The following is an 18,848-nucleotide window of genomic DNA, read 5'->3' as shown; positions in this document are numbered from 1 at the left end:
TGGGTAGCTCAGTCGGTTAAGCGTCTGACGTCATCTCAGGTTGTGATCTCGCGGTTCGTGAGTTCGAGCCCCACGTCAGGCTCTGTGCTGACAGCTCAGAGTGTGGAGCTTACTTCAGATTCTGTGTCTCCCTCTCCCTCTGCCCCTCCCCTGCTCATGGTCTGTCTCTTGCTGTCTCAATAATAAATAAATGTTTAAAAAAAAAAAAAAAAAAAGATGTCTTTAAAAAAAAGAGAGTGGCCTGTACTTTATATGGAAAGGCTTCACTTGTCTCTTTTAAAATGTTGTTAGCATGTGATTGAGAAGGAGGAACTGAGACTTCACCTACAAGCTTCCAAAGATGCCCAAAGACAACTGACAATGGAGGTAATCAAATCTTCCTTTATCTTGTGTAATATGGTGGGGAGAAGAATGAAGAGTTTGTTTCATCTTAATGAGTAAGAATGATTAAAGGTAATTACTGGATTTTAAATAGCAAGAGATTAAATTATGAGATCTAAGAAGTAAAGCAATTTAAAAATTCTGTCCCTAAAACTAATAACATGACATCTTTCTTGATTAACAGATGTAAGATTCTGTAGGAATATGTGACCCTTTTACCAGTTTACCTTAACCCAACAGTTTTTAAAATAATTTCTAATAAGTGTTTTTGCAAATATGTCAGAAGAAACACCAAAAATCTTTTGCTTTCAATCCAAATAAAAATTCTATGTATTAGATACAATTTGGTGGTTCCCTGGCATACGTTAAGAATCACCTGGCAGAATGAGTCCTAAATAGAGACTCCCAGGCAGCAGCCCCAAAAGTTTCCAATTGAGTAGGTTTAGAATAAGGGTCTAGAATCTACATGATCCAGTCCACACACCACACTTGAAGAAATACTCTGAAAATCGTGTACTCTTTTACATTTCAGATTTTTCAGAAATCATATTTATGTATAATTCTGGCCAAGACATCCCTAATTCTGGTGACTTGAAATATATATGTATACACTCTCCTTGCTTAGTTTGTTTTGGAGTCTTTGTATTGAAATTGTTTCATGAGGTTATCTAGCCCTCTGGATAAAATTAATACTTATCCCAATGGGGTTTATTTTCCTGTTGTCATTTTGAGAATGAAATGAAGTACACTAATTACCATCCTTTTTTTCAGCTGCATGAGTTACAAGACAGGAATATGGAGTGTCTGGGAATGTTACATGAGTCCCAAGAGGAAATAAAGGAACTTCGTAGTAGATCTGGCCCTGCTGCTCATCTTTACTTTTCACAGTCATATGGAGCTTTTTCTGGGGTGAGTTTTTCTGGGAAAGATGTTACATATTTAAGAAAACTTTTTAAGATTAGATTGTCCTGAGAGTGATGTGGTTTCTGGTGGTATAAAGTATCTTGAGAAGAGAGAACATGGTTTGTCCTTGTTTCTGGAAGTCATTTATTCATTTAGGCTTTAATTTGTATGTTTACATCTACCTTAATACTCTTACTTATGGTAGCCTTTCTTCTAATAGATGACCTTCCGGGTTTATTATAATATATGAGATGAACCCTAAGGAAATTAGGTTTAGGTCTGTGTACCATAGAGCTACTTAAACTTGGGTCATCCTTACCCTAGGCCCACCACATACCACTTATTCAAATAGTACTCTGAACATCTAAAACCTATTTCAACAGATCTTAAGTCTCTTGGTATATTTCATGCTAGTTAGAGTGTAAGCCCCATGAGGGCAGGATTCATGTTTGTTTAATTCATCAATATATAGTATTATTTGAATTAAAGAGATTAATGAAAACTTGTGAGTTTATGCCAGAATTTATAATATTGGTTCAAAGAATTATTTTAACAGCCTAGTTTGTAAATACTTATAAGCAATTCTGTGAAATATTTTAAAAAACTGAAACTATAAATTATAGTAATTTTTTGAAGAATATGGGAACAAGACTTTGGTTTTTAACTTTTTATTTTGAAATAATTTTAAACTTAGACTAATATTATAAAAATAGTACAAAAACTCTCATATATCATTCATCTAGATTCCCCAATTTTTAACATTTTACTACATTTGCCATATCATTCTGTTATATTTTTTCTGGACCATTTAACAGTAAGTTACAGAGACACCCTATTAACTCCTAATACTTCAGTGTGTATCTACCATAAACAAGGACACTCCTATATAACTATGCTACAGCCGTCGAAGTCAGAAAACTGTCATTGATATACAATACTATCATCTCATCCACAGAGCCCTAAGTTTAAATTTTACCAGTTGTCCCAACAATATCCTTTGAAGGATATGTTGCATTTGGTTGTTTCAAAAGGCCTGTTTTACATGCCTTTCATTACCTTTGTAGAATGTCCTCAGTTTGGGTTTGTCTAATGTTTCCTCATGATTAGATTCAGGCAATTTATTTTTGGCAGAAATAATGCCATGTTCTTCTCAGTACACTGTAATAGGAGGCTCACGTTGTCTACTTATCCCATTACTGATGATGTTAAATTAACTTTACTAAGTTAAGGTAGTATCTGCCAACTTTTTCTATTCTAAAGTTAATGTTAATTGATAACTAATTAAATTAGTGTTGCTAATTAACTTTACAATGATGAAAATTGGCAGATGCTACCTTAGCCAAGTGATCAAAGTTACTATTTTGTGGGAAGATACTTTAAGACCTATTTAAATATCCTGTTTTTCTCAGCAAACTTTTATCTGCTAATTTTAACACCTAGGGATGGTTCATATCTGACTCAGTTTTTACTAAGACGATTGCCAAATGGTGATTTTCTAATTCCATCATTTTTTCAACATTTATTAATCAAAATTTTTTTGTCAGAACCTTTCTGTCTCATTTATTTATTCATTTGTTCATTTAGTTATGTTCGTATGGACTCTTCCTATTTTAGTCAATGGATTACAGTCCATTATTACTAATTTTTATTTTGATACTTAAATTGTCACAGATATGGCCAGCGTGATCTCCTTTAAGTTCATCTTGCCCTTTTCCTGTCCCAGTCCTGGAGTCAACCATTTCTCCAAGGAGGTCTGGTTAGTTTTAATGAGGAATGATATTTAGAATTCAAGATCTGGGTCCTGTGTGTCCATTGCCACTAGAGTATCATTACTTCTAGTCCCTCTCAGCAGATAGAGCTAGAAAATATATGTATGTTCATGCATACACCCACTGAAACACATCCATATCTATGTTCCAATCCATATTTATGTTCATCTGTCTACATGTATTTAAAAACATGAGTTCACACCAGTATCTCCAATTCTAGCCATTGTCAGCCCAGCCTCACCGAGCATGGCACTCATGCTAGTTGAATCCTCATTTCTGACCAGGGAAAAGGAAAACTTGCTTATTTTTCCTTAATGATTTTTCTACATTATAAAAGCCATACATGTTTATTATAGAAAAGTTAGAGATTACAGAGAAGCAAAAAGAAATTGTGAAATACTGTCAAATCCTGACTTCCAGAGAATTATTATTGGCATCTCGGTTTATAGCCGTTCAGATCTTTTGGTTTTTTGTGTCTACGTAGGTAATATATTTTGTTTATCATATTGGTTTTTCCCACTGCTCGCCTGTAAAAAGATATCATGAAAAAGAAGTTGGTTCTTGTTTAAAAGTTACATTTCCAAAGCGCCTCTCTTTTTTTTTTGCATTTTGGCCTGTGCCTATTTTCTTGTGTTTTCTTTTATTGTAACACCAAAAGTATTGGACCCTGGAGACTCTGTTAATTCATGTAAGGATAACCCATTTCTCCTAACCGTCTTCTTACATAATCAGTATAGGAATCTCACACTCTTTTTCTTAGGAATCCCTGGCAGCTGAGATTGAGGGGACCATGCGTAAAAAGTTGAGTTTGGATGAGGAATCTTCTCTCTTCAAACAAAAGTAAGTACAATCACATGTATTGTTACCCAGGCACTGGGATGGAATTAAAAAGAAGCCACAATCCAAAGTGATAGGTATTTTGAGAATTCAGTTGTAAATCTGCTTAGTATTCAGTTTTTTTCTCATAGTGCTGACATTTGGGGTTTTTTTACATATTTTTTAAATGTTTATTTATTAGAGAGCAGGCAAGCAGGGGAGAGGCAGAGAGAGAGAGAGAGAGAGAGAGAGAGAGAGAGAGAGGGAGAGAGAATCCCAAGCAGGCTTTGTACTGCCAGTGCAGAGTCCGATGTGGGGATCAATCTCACGAACATGAGATCATGACCTGAGCTGAAATGAAGAGTCAGACATTTAACCAATTGCCCCAAGGCTCAATAGTGCTCACATTTGTGAGAGTGTTCTCTTGTTCTGAAGCTTATTTTCCAATAATTTCTCTTAAAATTTAGAGGCTAGTCGGGGTAGTTTTATTTTCAATGAATTGTACACACGTGTCTCTTTTCTAAAGCACTCCAGTGGTAGACAGTGGGAATAATGAATACTACTTCTTTTTTGACAGAGCCCAACAGAAACGGGTATTTGATACTGTCAAGGTTGCCAATGACACACGGGGCCGCTCTATCCCATTCCCAGCTCTGCTGCCCATTCCAGGGTCCAACCGTTCAAGTGTCATCATGACAGCAAAACCTTTTGAGTCTGGTTTGCAACAAACAGAGGACAAAACCCTCCTGAACCAGGGGGGCAACTCAGAAGAGGTTTCAGAGTAAGAAATATAGATCATGGCAGTTATCGTGTATTTCTTATGGCATTGACGTACCAGATGCCCATACTTATATTCCAGCATTGTTCTGTGCTATTCCAAGGAATTTCTGGAACTGTCAGTTTTCATTCAGTAATGATGCCCAATAGCATTATTTGTAAGACAGATCATTGACTTCCTAAAAGTTTTTGGAGTAAAAAGGCTGCATTTAATTAAGTATATTCAAAACAGAAGTTGCATTGAAGTGTAAAATTCTTTACTACTTTCTTCTTCAGTGTGGCAAAGTTTGAATCTAAATCTTCATGTTCTAAGTCAGATTTTTTTGAATCTGTTTGGTCATTGGCAGTTTATGCATAGCATCAGTGACACTTTCTCATAACCCATGCTCATAATCTCAACTGCTTTGGTGCCTTTAGGATAAACAAAAAACTTGAATACCTATTGAGGAAAAGTAGGTTGCTCTTAACTTCCTATTTGTTTAAGCTTAGACTTTTTCCAGCTTTCATTAATTCATCTTATTGAATTATAAATAACTAGAAATTAAACAGCATTACTGGAAAGTCGCCTGAAGGCTTTCGAAAGATAGGTTTTTTGTACCTGAGAGAAATCTTCCTAATGCAGAAATCTATCCTAGGACATACCAAATACCCAACAAGTATTAGCTGCTATCAGTAGTAGTAGTGGTGGTGGTGGTAGTGGTGGTGTTTTTACCATTATTGAATCCTCATTGTGGACTAGGAGCTAAATCTTATTTAATACTGTCAACAACCCTTTAGTGTAGGTACTATACCTTTTTAATTTACAGTTGAGGGAAGTGAGGCTCAACTCACTATGTAGGTTGCCCAGGGTCACTCCACATGAAGGTATTGGTCACATCACACTGTTGTAGGGTCACATTTCTGTAAACTACAGATTTGGTCCATGGATACACTTTGGTTCAGAAATAAAAATATTTGTGTTTCAAAAGAAAGAAATAAAGAAAGATTTCTCATCCTGGGTTTTCTATTGTATTTCAGTTTGTACCTACAGTAGCTTTGTATGTCAATACTGTGTCGTTGATCATAGTTATCTTAGGAAGAGATCAACAATCAGATCTCTGTGAATTCACATAGAGTAGCCAGGAGCAACTACAGTTTGGCTTGCTACTCTTTCTTTTGATATCAATTGTTAGATACCTCCGATTTCAAAAATATGGAAAAGGAACAAATGTGTTTACAGAACTATGAAAATATAGTATTTACAAATCTTGGGGGTTTTTTAAATGTTCTACAATATTCGTGGAGGATTACATGGCCTAAAGCAAATTTTTTCACATTTTATATTTTGAAATTGTTTGTTTTGCAGTTAATGGCATGTCATAGTTTAATGGGTTGCATTTTTTCTTTCTTAGTAGTACATAAAATAATGATACCTCTTGCAATCAATGGTTTTATAGATTCAATGCAATGTGATAATGTTTATTTTTCTGGCTACCTGAACTGAATTTATATAGTCATATCCGTAGTTTTATAAGTTAAGTGACTATACTTATGGTGAGCATTGAGTAATGTTTATAGTTCTCAAATCAATATATTATACACCTGAAACTACTGTAACATTGTATGTTAATTGTACCCAAAAAAATTTTAAGTGAAATAGAAAAATTAGTAAACACCACATAATAACCAGTATGTTTTTATTTATCTGAAGTTGCTTGAAATGATCCATAAAAAATGACATGTAGTATTAGTGATTTTGGTTTATTGTTATTATTTCTGTATTATTGACACCTAAGAAAAAACACTTTGATATCTAAGAAAAAAACGCTTTGAATTTAATCAGTTTCTTAAACATTCACTATTGTAGAAAAGAGAAGTCTAGGTTGTGCTTCTCAACCTTACCCTTACAGATCTAGTCAGTGAATGATTTTCCCACAGGAACATTCAGAAGCTGGGTCAACCAGGACCCTCTGAAGATAGTGATTTGGCTACAGCACTGCATCGCCTTAGTCTGCGGCGACAGAACTACTTAAGTGAGAAGCAGTTCTTTGCTGAAGAATGGGAACGGAAGATCCAGGTTCTGGCTGACCAGAAAGAAGGGGTTAGTGGCTGTGGCACCCCCACAGAGAGCCTTGCCTCTCTGTACACCGACCAGTCAGAGATCACAGACCTCAGCAGTGCCAGTTGCCTTCGAGGTTTTATGCCTGAGAAATTACAAATTGTCAAGCCACTTGAAGGTAATAAATCAATAAGGGCCATTTGTAAGCCCTGTTGGTTATTGGCCTTTCCTTTTCCTGGAATTAAACTTTGTATTGTAATTATAAGAGGACTATGTACAGGAGATACTTTTATTATCCCTAAACCTCATTTGTGTGACAGTGTATTATAGTACTTTGTGGAAAGAGTGTGTGCAGAGATCTGCATTCTCCCATCATCAGCCATCAGTATTTTTTTAATATAAACGTGATGGAGAAAGAGCAGTCTTTTCTTTTGTCCTTAGCTAAGAAATATCATTGACGGCAGTTTTCATGGTAAAACAAATGGGATATAATAAATAAATGAAAATAATATAGGTGTAATACTTTATCTCTACCTTTCTATTCAAAAAAAGAGTTCCTTACCCAGGAAGTGTCATTTACTTAGAGATGTGTGTGTCTGGGTTGGATGGTTTTGTTTTTCCAGTTTTTGCTAATTTCTTTTCAGTTTTTGTTCTCTCCTAAAATAGAATTTGAATTCAAAGTAAATTTGTTTTATGGAATATTGATTACCTTCAAATGATTCTGTTATTATCATAAAAGAGTCTGCATTAGACAAAATTTTGAGTTGGTAATCTATAAGGAACCCTCAAACTCAAAGGTTCTATAAGTTAGTTTTATTCATTAATGATCAATTCAGGTATTTGTCAGAGTTGCCCCCTTAGGATGAAATGTCTGTAGTAACATAATTAGACATTGCATCTCGTGCAGGTGCTTGGGGTGGTCATTTGCCAGAGTTCATAGATAAGAACCATAGGGATATATCTTCCTTTTAGCATCTCCTTCACTTTCCTACTCTGCCTGAAGCGCCTGGGGAAAGGAGAGTTATGAGCAGGATGGGGAAGAATACAAAAAATAAAACAAAACACTGAAATTCAGGTGTCTTTTAATTAGGAGCCTGGCTTTTGACTTCAAAGTTCATAAGCGTAGTTTCAAGCCAAGAAAGTATTGATTTTTGTTCACCTGGGAAAATACAGCCCCACCTCTGAGGTGCATATCTTATTTCTCATCACTACCTCAGCATCCTAGTTCCTATCAAGGGTGCTGCCTTGACTTTTTCACCCCTGCTTTAGGTGTCCTTTTTAAAGCTAACTTTTGAAATTGAAAGATTATTGTTCATACCTTTAGCATCTTGTCAGTCTTCCACAGAGAACTTCATACAAATTTTACCAAAACATTAAGACTGAATAAGTAGTTTTATTGTTAGCCTTAATATTTCACACATTATAATTTTACCTTCTGTGTCAAGATTGAATACTTGTTGGGAAATTTAAAACATGCCTTGTTGTTTTGTTTGTTTGTTTGTTTGTTTGTTTGTTGGTCTTGCACGTTCAGGATCACAAACTTTGCACCACTGGCAGCAGCTTGCTCAACCAAATTTAGGAACCATTCTTGACCCACGACCAGGTGTCATCACTAAAGGCTTTACCCAGTTGCCCAAGGATGCCATCTATCACCTCTCAGATTTAGAAGAGGATGAAGAGGAAGGTATCACTTTTCAAGTGGAACAGAACCCTTCAATATCCAAGCCAGTAACAGGAATCTTCCTTCCACCCATTACTTCAGCTAGTGGTCCAGTTACAGGTAAGAATAGTGCTTGGTGAATGTAGTCCAATAATTTTGCATTCTGACTTAACAGTATGGTCACGTGACTACCTTGATTTAAATCTAACTGGAATGTACTCAGTCTTTAACATAAGAAAATAAAAATCTATAGCAATAGTGGCCCTTCTCATTCTACTTCTTAACCAGCCTGCATAAGTAGATTGGGTAGAGAGAAAGATCAATTCAGTCAGTGGTTCATAAACCTTTTGAGCTCAGGATCTCTTTACATCCTTAAAAAAAATTGAGAATTCCAGAGAGTTTGTCTTTGTGAGTTGTATCTATTGATATTTTACCATGTTAGAAATCAAAACTGAGAAATTATAAAAATATTTATTAACTCATTTAAAAATAATAATTACATGCTAACACAAATAGTATGTTTTATGAAAAATAGCTGTTTCCTTTACATAGTGAGAAGGTATTGTTTTACAATTTTGTAAGCCTCTAATTTATGGCTTGAAAGAAGATATCTGGATTTTCATACAGCTTCTACATTCAGTCTATTATAGTATGTTGCTTTGCTTGAAGAATATAAAGAAAATGCAGGCTCACACAGAGGTGTAGGTATGAAAGGAAAGAGTATTTTAATAACCCCTTCAGGTATTTGTGAATATTTTTTTGATATTACACCAAAACTTGATAAGTAGCAGTTTCTTTGTAGCAATATGGAATCCAAAAACCTATCATACTTTGTTACATTAAAGTCTGTTGGTCTATCCTACACTTTGAATGCATCTTTTATCCATGCATGATTTTATAACTTCATGCACTAGTCATTTGGAAAATATTGGTTCTCTGAGTTATGCACATCTCTAAATGTTAACCTATTTCATTATATAATATATTAAAATTACATTACTATCACCACCTATGTCATCAGATAAGTCTTTTACTATTATGAAGCTTTAAAGCTCCCAGGGGTGGATATAAATTCTGCAAAACTTGAATTTTCACTTGAAAGTGCAAGTGACAGCAAATCCTATAAGCCATTTTTATTTATTGAAGAGACAGGCTCGCTACCTTCATTTCCAAGAAAATTTCTGCCAGATAGCCAAGTCTGAATAACTAGTTTGTTAGTTGTTCTTTCAGTTAAAAATGGTGTTCCATGAGAAAATTTCAACTCAATTGCCCATGTGCTTTTTCCTCTAGATGACCATTGTATCTTGGTATGCAGCAGAGTGCTTAATACTAACTTCCCATTTAATCACACAGAATTTAAGATACAAGGGTCAAGATTTAATAAGTAGTTTTTACTGCTTCATCAAAGACGTTCTTGTGTGAATCTGGCTGCTTTTTTTTTTTTTTTTTTTTTTTTTTTTTGCTATGGTGGGTGAACAACAGTGAAAAATATTCACATAGCTTGGTGCCATTGCCTTGATTTGTGCTAAGGTGCCAGCACATTTGCTCACCATTGCTTTTGTACCAACCATGCAAATGCCAACCCAGTCAAAAAGGCAAATAGCATCTTAGGGTTGCTATGAAAGTAGTTTTGACCTGTGGATTCCCGTAAGGATCTGCAAACCACACTTTGAGAACTGCTGGAGTAGTTTGACTAGAAAGATTGAACTGACTAGATCTTGTTTGGGATGTTGGGGGCGGGGGAGTTAATGTACTTTTTCAGAATGTGTTTTTTTCTTATTTCCAAGCTATTTTTAATCCCTTTAAATTACAGTTTTAAAGTATTGAAGGATTCAACTATGTACTAGCCAGGTGATACTAATACAATATTTATGTATATTTCATTTCCAAATTTAGTGGGTTTTGTACAAAATACCCTTGATTAATGCTACATTATTAATAGTGATGAACGTCTTACATTATTAACCTAGTCTTTCAATTTTGTTTGATTCCACAAAAATCTCTACTTCAGTTGCAACTTCAAACCCAGGAAAGTGTCTGTCATGCACAAACTCGACATTCACCTTCACTACCTGTAGGATATTGCATCCTTCTGATATCACTCAGGTTACCCCCAGGTAAGGGGTCTGGGCAATTTGGGGCCTAAAATTTCTTTCCTTTTGAAAACTTTGTTTTCATGAATTTACCTTTAAAATTACTTTCATGTAAATCCCAGATTTTTAATTAATGTTCTATGATCATTTGTCTTTAGGATATTTTCACATTGTATCTTCTCCTTTGATCATTGTAACTCTTCAAAGTGGCAGGGCAAGTGAGTATGTATTGTGTAAGTGAAAAACTGAGACAGAGAAAGTCTAGGTAACTGGTCCAAGTCGGAGAGGTAGCAAATGACCCAACTGCAGCCCAGAGTAAGCCAAGCTCTAAGATTTGAGGGACTAGTCCTCAGCACAAGACTCCCCTCACTTCTGACACCACTTGCAAGTTCACAGGGTTCCCAGAACCATTCTTGGGTTTCATAATTTGCTAGAAGGACTCACAGAACTTTCTGAAAACATGATGTCCATGGCTGCTATTTATTACTGGGAATGGATATAGGTTAAAATTAGCCAAAAGAAGAGATATAATAGGTCAGAGTCTGGGAGGGTTCCACATGAAAAGTTTCCCTTGTCCTTAGGATTTATTACTTTCTAGCATCGATGTGTGATAGTACATGCGGAATATTGCCAACTAGGGAAGCTTACCCAAGCCTCAGTGTCCAAATTTTTTATTGAGGCTTTAGTGCCTAGTCTATTGGTTGATTGATTGATTACCCATTGATTGATTACCCATTGAGCTCACTTCCAGATCCAGTGACCTAAAGTCCCCACCTTAAACCACATGGTTGTTCTCTCTGGCATGGCTAGTCCCCTCCCTGAAACTATTGGGTGTGGCCAGGCTCACCCCAAGATCTAGTGTGGCCAGCTTTCATCCTGAGCAAAGACACTTCTATCAGACATGGCATAGATTACTTTCCAGAAGCTTGAGGACAAAAGCCAGAACCCTTTGGGCAAGGCCAAATTATTTACTACATAGGCTAGAACATGAATATTCTAACACATAATTGAGGGATCTTATTCAGCCATATTGCTGCTATTTCTGGCCCACCAATTCCCAAAAGAATTGAAGGTACTTTTCAAAGGTATAGAGAACATTGCAGGGATAATGTTAACTAGAAGTAGAGGAGAAAAATGAAGCAAAGAGGAATCAAAGGTAAGGATATAAAATGGATAGAATAAAATTAGTATACAAGTTGTAACATAAAGTCTTATATACTTGCTAGTGTGAACCATGTATCTGAGTCTTAACTTTCTAGCTGCCATTGTAGAGGGAAATAAGATAATGATTTACAAGGTATGTAAGAGCAAATCAATTATTTCGCAAAGCATTTGGCTTTCATCCAATAAAAATCTCAGTATAAGTCTGTAATGAACAGGCTTATGTGCAATTTTTCTACTTTGTTCTTATAGTCAACAAGATAACAAGTTTATAGAATTGGTTCCTGGGAAGACTCTCAATATAAGTTGATACCATCATATGAAGTGTACAGTTTGGGAAAGGACTGGCAGTTCTACAGTAAAGTAGGGACAGGGAGGTGGGAAACTAGGAATAGTCTGTAGATGGCATCGGATTAGAGATTCTTAGTTGGACTTGTTTAATCAAGAAGCCAAATATGTTTTTAGTTTATTTCTTTTATAGTAGTTGGTACTTTAGAAAGTTCAGTAATAAATTATGAATTTTAATAATTTTGTTCATAATCATTAGAATTTTGTTATCTTGATATACTGAGTATTTTATGTTAAGTGAAAGTTTGTCTATTAAATACTGGTAACATTTGCTTAAGGGAGGAAAATTGTCTACAGAAGTCACTTCTCCATTCTATCACCATTTCCTCGAGTACATGATTTCTTAGTTTTTTTCTTCCTTTCTAACAAAACATAAAATAAGAAAGTTTCTAATAGTTGTTAAAGCTTTTAATTATTTTTATTTTCCAAGAAACGTATGTTCTAAGTCAAGGTTAAGAAGTATTTGTTCCATGGGTATCCTTATACTACTTTTGTTTGGAATTAACATTCTTGAAAATGGACATTTAAAAAAATATTTTTTTAAAGTTTATTTATTTTTGAGAGAGAGAGCCAGAGCATGAGCAGGGGAGGGGCAGAGAGGGAGGGGGACACAGAATCTGAAGCAGGCCCCAGGCTCCGAGCTGTTAGCACAAAGCCCAACACGGGCTAGAACTCATGAACCGTGAGATCATGACTTGAGCTGAAGTCGGACGCTTAACCGACTAAGCCACCCAGGTGCCCCAAAAATGGAAGTTTAATCATTTCAACTTTTATTAGTTCTTAGTAATATAAAATTGAAAGATTAAAAGGAAATAAATTTCTCTTTAGAAGAGCGTCCTAGGTTTAATATAAAAGATTATATTTTCTAAAAGGTTGGAGAATTATTTACTTATGGATTGTTGTCTCTGGTGTCTTTCACTTTATAGAATGTATATAGTAGTAAAAATTTCTGAAATTTACTTCCTTTAATATTTTAAAGTTTTTTTGCTTTCAATTTTATTTTATTTTATTTTCAGCTTCACAGGTGAATTCTATGAATTATTTTTTTAAATATAATTTATTGTCAATTAGCTAACACACATGAAAAGATGCTCATCAGGGAAATACAAATCAAAACCACATTGAGATACCACCTCACATTGGTTAGAGTGGCTAAAATTAACAACTCAGGAAACAACAGATGCTGGTGAGGATGTGGAGAAACAGGAACCCTCTTGCACTGCTGGTGGGAATGCAAAATGGTGCAGCCACTCTGGAAAACAGTGTGGAGGTTCCTCAAAAAATTAAAAATAGAATCACCCTACGACCCAGCAATAGCACAACTAGGAATTTATCCAAAGGATACAGGAGTGCTGATTCATAAGGGCACATGTACCCCAATGTTTATAACAGTGCTTTCAACAATAGGCAAATTATGGAAAGAGCCCAAATGTTCATCAACCAATGAATGACTAATATTTTAATTTCTTTTATTTCTTTTTTTTAAACTTTTTTTTAATGTTTATTTATTTGAGAGAGAGAGTGAGTAGGGGAGGAGCAGAGAGAGAGGGTGACACAGAATCCGAAGCAGGCTCCAGGCTCTGAGCTGTCAGCACAGAGCCTGACGCAGGGCTCAGACCCACGAACCGTGAGATCATGACCTGAGCCAAGTCAGACACTTAACTGACTGAGCCACCCAGGTGCCCCTAATTTCTTTTATTTCTATCATAAAATTTAGTCATATTCCCAAAAATATATATTTTGAGTTAAAATTTAAGAATAAAGTTAGAGTACAGTAAACTTTTTCATAACCTATGAAAAGAAGTATGTTTCATTGTTACAAATTACAAATAATTAACCAGTCATTGAAGTAACATCAAAAGTCTTACTCTTCAGATCTTTCCACAGAGTTTAGTTATTGATACATTGCCTGTGCCTCTATATTTACTGTGGATAACTAATGTGATTACTTTAAATACTGTTTAGAAATTACTTTTATTTTTAAACCTCTCTTTTCTTTCTCTCTCTTTCTTTCTTTCTTTTTTTTTTTTCTTTTCAAAGTTCTGGGTTCCCTTCATTATCCTGTGGAAGTGCTGGTAGCAGTTCATCAAACACAGCGGTGAATTCTCCTGCTATGTCCTATAGACTCAGCATTGGTGAATCTATTACCAACAGACGAGATTCTACTATAACATTCAGCAGCACCATGAGCTTGGCCAAACTTCTACAGGAACGAGGCATTTCTGCTAAAGTGTATCACAGCCCAATTTCAGAGAACGCCCTCTTCCAGCCTGTCCCTAAATCCCTGGCTATTCCTTCCACACCACCAAATTCACCATCTCACTCACCCTGCCCTTCTCCTTTACCCTTTGAGCCTCGAGTGCATCTCTCTGAAAATTTTTTGGCCTCCCGACCAGCTGAAACATTCCTCCAGGAGATGTATGGTTTGAGACCTTCCGGAACCCTCCTGATGTTGGCCAGTTGAAGATGAACTTAGTGGACAGGCTAAAGAGACTGGGGATAGCCAGAGTAATCAAAACCCCTAATGCACAGGAAAATGGAAGAAGCCAAGAGGCAGAAATTGGTCTTCAAAGACCAGACTCTGCTATTTATTTAAATTCAGGTAGCAATTTATTGAGTGGACTGAGGAGGAATCAGAGTCTTCCAGTCATGATGGGTAGCTTTGGCACGCCTGTATGCACATCCTCGCCAAAAATGGATGTCCTGAAGGAAGACTGAAGTTCAGCAATTAACTGATCTCTTAAACAAATTAGCACATGAAGGATAGATTTGCACTGATACATGTAGTCTGGTCTGACTGAGAGACAAGGAATGTTGCAGATGGATTGTGAATGTGGAAAGGGGAAGTGGAAGAATGGAAACAAAATTGAGATGAGCCCCTAATGAATGAGGTCTAATAAATTGCAAGTATAGATGAATGAGTCATGAGTGTTTGGAGGCAGAAAAGGAAGAAAGGTTTAATATACTCCTTCAGTTGAATGTTCCTATCTTGAAAATAAAAAGTGACTAGACAATAAATTCAGTAATACCGAAATATGCCAGAGATACTAAATTTGCTAGAACATTTATTCCTAGTAAACAAAAGCAGGAAGAACCCAGGTTAGGAGATGGGAAGAAAAAGGGAGCAGCCTTGACCATTGCCTATAAAAAGCTGTACTGCAGGGTTGTTGAGGTAAGCCCTGTCTGTTACTGAGACAAGGAAGATGCTTTTATGTTTTACCCTGTTAATGTCTGGATAAATTACATATCCATCAAATGGTATGTACACAGCATTAGCAAGCAAGGAATTTTATCTTTTTCATAAAATCAGAATAGTGGAGCCTCTCTTTTTGCTTTCCGTTTTCAAGCCTTTGAGCCACTGGGAGCCCAAACCACCCAAATTCCTTTTGTATTTGTGATTAATAAAAATTCATTTTTAAATTTGTATTTTTATACAACACCTCCCAAAAAACAACATGAATTGGGGGATAAGGATGTCCTTTAAGAAGGAAAATATGGGTAAGTTGGAACCAAGGAAACTTGTTTTCAAAATATTTTATTTAGATAAGTACAGTGGCCAAGAAATATGAACATAATTACATGGCTTTCAAATTTCCTTGGAGACTGGAAGGGGTTAAACCAGAAGTGCAATCAATAGGAATTAGGGAATGTTGTGTATTTATGTCTGTACGTTTTTTTGTAAGTAAAGTTAGTTGCAACTAAACTTTTTCCAAAGTGCTATGCATATTTTTCATTAAAGATGACATGTATTTGCACAAAATTTCTCAGGCATATTAAATTATTATAAGCTGAAGTAAAACCCAGGTGCTTGCTTTGAGATTGTGTTTTTTTTTAATTGTAAAATTAAAATACATCGTCTTTTTCTTGGTATCTGTAGAATTAGAGAATGAACTTTTTAATGGGGAAGTCAAAGTTTTTGCTTTTTTTCTGGGAATCTTTTTTTTTCTTTTTTTTTTTTTTTTTTTGGTACAGATTCTATGAAATGGCAAAGTGAAACTCGGGAATTCGGTTTCAGCATTCATCAGTGTGACACAAGGCTGTGAATTGGGAAGAAACAGATCTGTTTTACAAACTGTCGCTAATCAAGGCCTATTCCTCATCATGACATGGCTTTCTCTAGGCAGTACAGTTCAGAAAAAAAAAAACAAAAAAACATTATATGAAAGGCATGATAGAGAAGAGATGAGGGTGGAGGCTAATTATTTTGTTATTAAAAATGGGAGGCATATTACGTGATCTTTTTGGTGGTTAATTTGCAAATGTTTTGCTCCTTACTTCTGACTTAACCGGAAGGCAGTTTTGTGAAGCATTCTTGATGAGAGTCTTGCTCTGATTCCCATCGATACACCTATTCTCATGCCTGCAGAGAATCCTTCCTTTCTCCTCTTGTGGTGCCTCTCCTACATAAAGAGCTGTGTGTTCAAAAGGGTAGAAAAACCCACATGTGTGCATGGTAAGAATGTGTGAGTTTACCATACTTTTTAGAAGCTTAATAAAACTTTTCTAAATTTCTTAAAAACAGAAAGTGAAAGTGCCCTCTCCACCTTCTCTCCGCTTTTGTCAGTCATGCTGAGATCAGCAGACCTTACATTAACATGTTCAGAAAGGATTCTAGCAGGTCTCCCATAAGTGAACATAAGTGTCCCTGAATGTGGTAGGCATTAACCAGAAGAATTCCATGTTTAAAGATGTTTAAATTTCCAGAATATTCCAATTCACTTCTAAAAAATAGTATTTGAGTTCTACTTCATAAAATAAACTCTGGGGTGCTTATTTTAGCAAAGTCTTAAAGCTTTTTGTTTATTCTCTAAGAAAATAATCTTGCTGTTGCCAGTTTCCAAGAAACATCGGGAAATGGGTAAATGTACAGCCAGAGAGTAGTACAAAGTTATGAAATTATCAGATTTATGTATACTATATAAATAGCTGTAAACTAAGCTAGATTTTGGAGTGTTCTGTATAATTAGTATACTTTTTTAATAACTGATGCTAAAATGATCATTTTGGAGGCAGGGTGAGGGCATATTCACAGCCAAATAAGCACATCTAATTGAAGTTTCAGTTTTTGAAAACTAGATTGATGTTACTGTTTCACCAGAAACATAATGATTTGTATACTGGCGCATGCTTGTCTCTAAAAATGAATGTTTTGAAATTGGGTTTTACTGTTTTTAAAGATTCCATCTAAAATCATTTTTGGTACAGCCTGAGAATCTCTATTCTAACAAAAGTGTGCAAATTATAGGAAGAAGACCTGGAGCCTTGTAGTAAGTTTCTCCTCACTTTATCTGTTACACTTGAGTACTGTTCACATTTTAGTTTTTCTGTATCAACTGTGTATGTACTTTTATGCCAATATAAGAAACTCCAATCTTTTTTTTCTCCTTTAGGAAGATTCTCAGTGATTATACCTCAGGTATTTCTAAGTATCCTACTCTCTATAGGAGGGATACCTTCGTGGGCTCAGAATGAAAAGTTTCCCTGAATTATGATGATCTCAAATCTTACGTAATAGCCTTAGGCGTTGGTCTTAGGGAGAACTCATGACCATCGTTAAAGTAGCTGTTGGTTTTTTTTTAAGTTTTATACTCTGTGTTCTTGATTTGACACGAATGAACAGACTTTGGCAAAGGGAGGAAATAAGAGGCAGCTCACAACAAGAGCCTATTCTCTATAAAAGGTGTATTTTGTACAGTATTCATTCAAAGTCTGCTTTTTTTTTTTTTTTTTTTGACCGTTCTGATACTTGGTTACTAATATAGACTTTTGATATCTGGAACTAGAGCTCTCAAGTGGTTAATGGCCCACCCCTTTGATGTCAGATGCCCACAGGCCTGCAGTCCCAAGTGCAACACCACAGTGTCTACAGCTGAGTGGTTGCATTGTGGAGCACAGCTGCCCAGGAGTGGTGTTGGAAGTGCCCTCTGGGGCAGCCAGGGAAATTCTATTGTTTGATATCTAGGGCTTGACTTTGTCAAACAGCTCTTTGTGCACCTACCTTTGCTTTGTCAAATGTAAATCAGATAATAAACATGAATATCTTCTTAAATTTTTGTCTTTCGGTGTTTTTGTCCCAGTGCTCTTCACAGATTATCCTGCATTGAGGCTTTCCTTTCCATTATGTTGGTTTTGGTACAGAAGACAACCTCTGTTTGCCAAAGCAATACAAGACAAACCAATTATAAGTCATATGTAGTAAACAGGTCTTATTTTCTGAGATATGTTTAAAAAGAATAAAGGGAGTGTTATATATGCCATATTGTTTCCTTAGCAAAGTAACAGCAACAAAACATCATTGCAGATCTTTAATTTGAAAAAGACCAAAGCAATTCTTTTCCTATAGTCCACAATTTACTGTTGATACTCTTAGCTATTTAGAAACTGTTTCCAGCAGACAGTCTCTCCTTTGCTGTCCTGCCTGCGCTCCCTTGTGGTGTATTCAGTTAACTTCTTTCTCTTTTGTTCTGCCTTGGGTGAATGCTTTCACTGCCCATGCCACTGGCCCCACCCAATTGTAGCACCCCATATTTGGTGAGCCTCTGCTGGCCCAGGACTCTTACTGGATTCCTTAGGAATCCTCGGGACTTTCCCTCCTCAGTGGACCAATTCTAGTACCCCTTGGGAAACTGACAACCTCTGGCAGAGGTTACTCCTCAGTGAGGATCAGAAGACCCACGGGGAGCCCACTGGACTGTCCTTGCCCAAAAGAGTGATGGATTTTCCCTCTTGTCCTTCATAAGGACCCTTCCCTCCCTCTCCTTTCTCTTTTTAGCCCTTTGGTCGTCTAACCCTAGTACTCCTCAGACAACTGAAGATCTGTGGCCAGGGCAACTCCCCAGTATGGTCTAAAGGTGTGAGGATGAACAAGTCAGACTGCTGGTGCCTGTGAGGGCAATGGACCC

General features: G+C 36.1%; 1 protein-coding gene across 1 annotated transcript in view; it reads left to right on the top strand.

Annotated features, from left to right (window-relative positions):
* Nucleotides 1–17,995, top strand: part of TRAK2 (trafficking kinesin protein 2) — a 40,349-nt gene extending 22,354 nt beyond the window's left edge. Inside the window, 9 exon segments of the mRNA XM_015541000.2 lie at nucleotides 292–366; nucleotides 1,153–1,290; nucleotides 3,814–3,893; nucleotides 4,447–4,650; nucleotides 6,564–6,862; nucleotides 8,216–8,464; nucleotides 10,356–10,461; nucleotides 13,987–14,378; nucleotides 14,381–17,995. Coding sequence (XP_015396486.2) covers nucleotides 292–366; nucleotides 1,153–1,290; nucleotides 3,814–3,893; nucleotides 4,447–4,650; nucleotides 6,564–6,862; nucleotides 8,216–8,464; nucleotides 10,356–10,461; nucleotides 13,987–14,378; nucleotides 14,381–14,664 — 1,827 coding nt within the window. The 3' untranslated portion in view covers nucleotides 14,665–17,995.
* Nucleotides 17,996–18,848: the final 853 nt, after the last annotated feature.

This window comes from Panthera tigris, chromosome C1 (genome assembly GCF_018350195.1).
Source record: "Panthera tigris isolate Pti1 chromosome C1, P.tigris_Pti1_mat1.1, whole genome shotgun sequence".
Classification (NCBI taxonomy): domain Eukaryota; kingdom Metazoa; phylum Chordata; class Mammalia; order Carnivora; family Felidae; genus Panthera; species Panthera tigris.
Note: the sequence above shows the minus strand (reverse complement) of the source record. Positions and strands in the feature narration are given on the sequence as shown.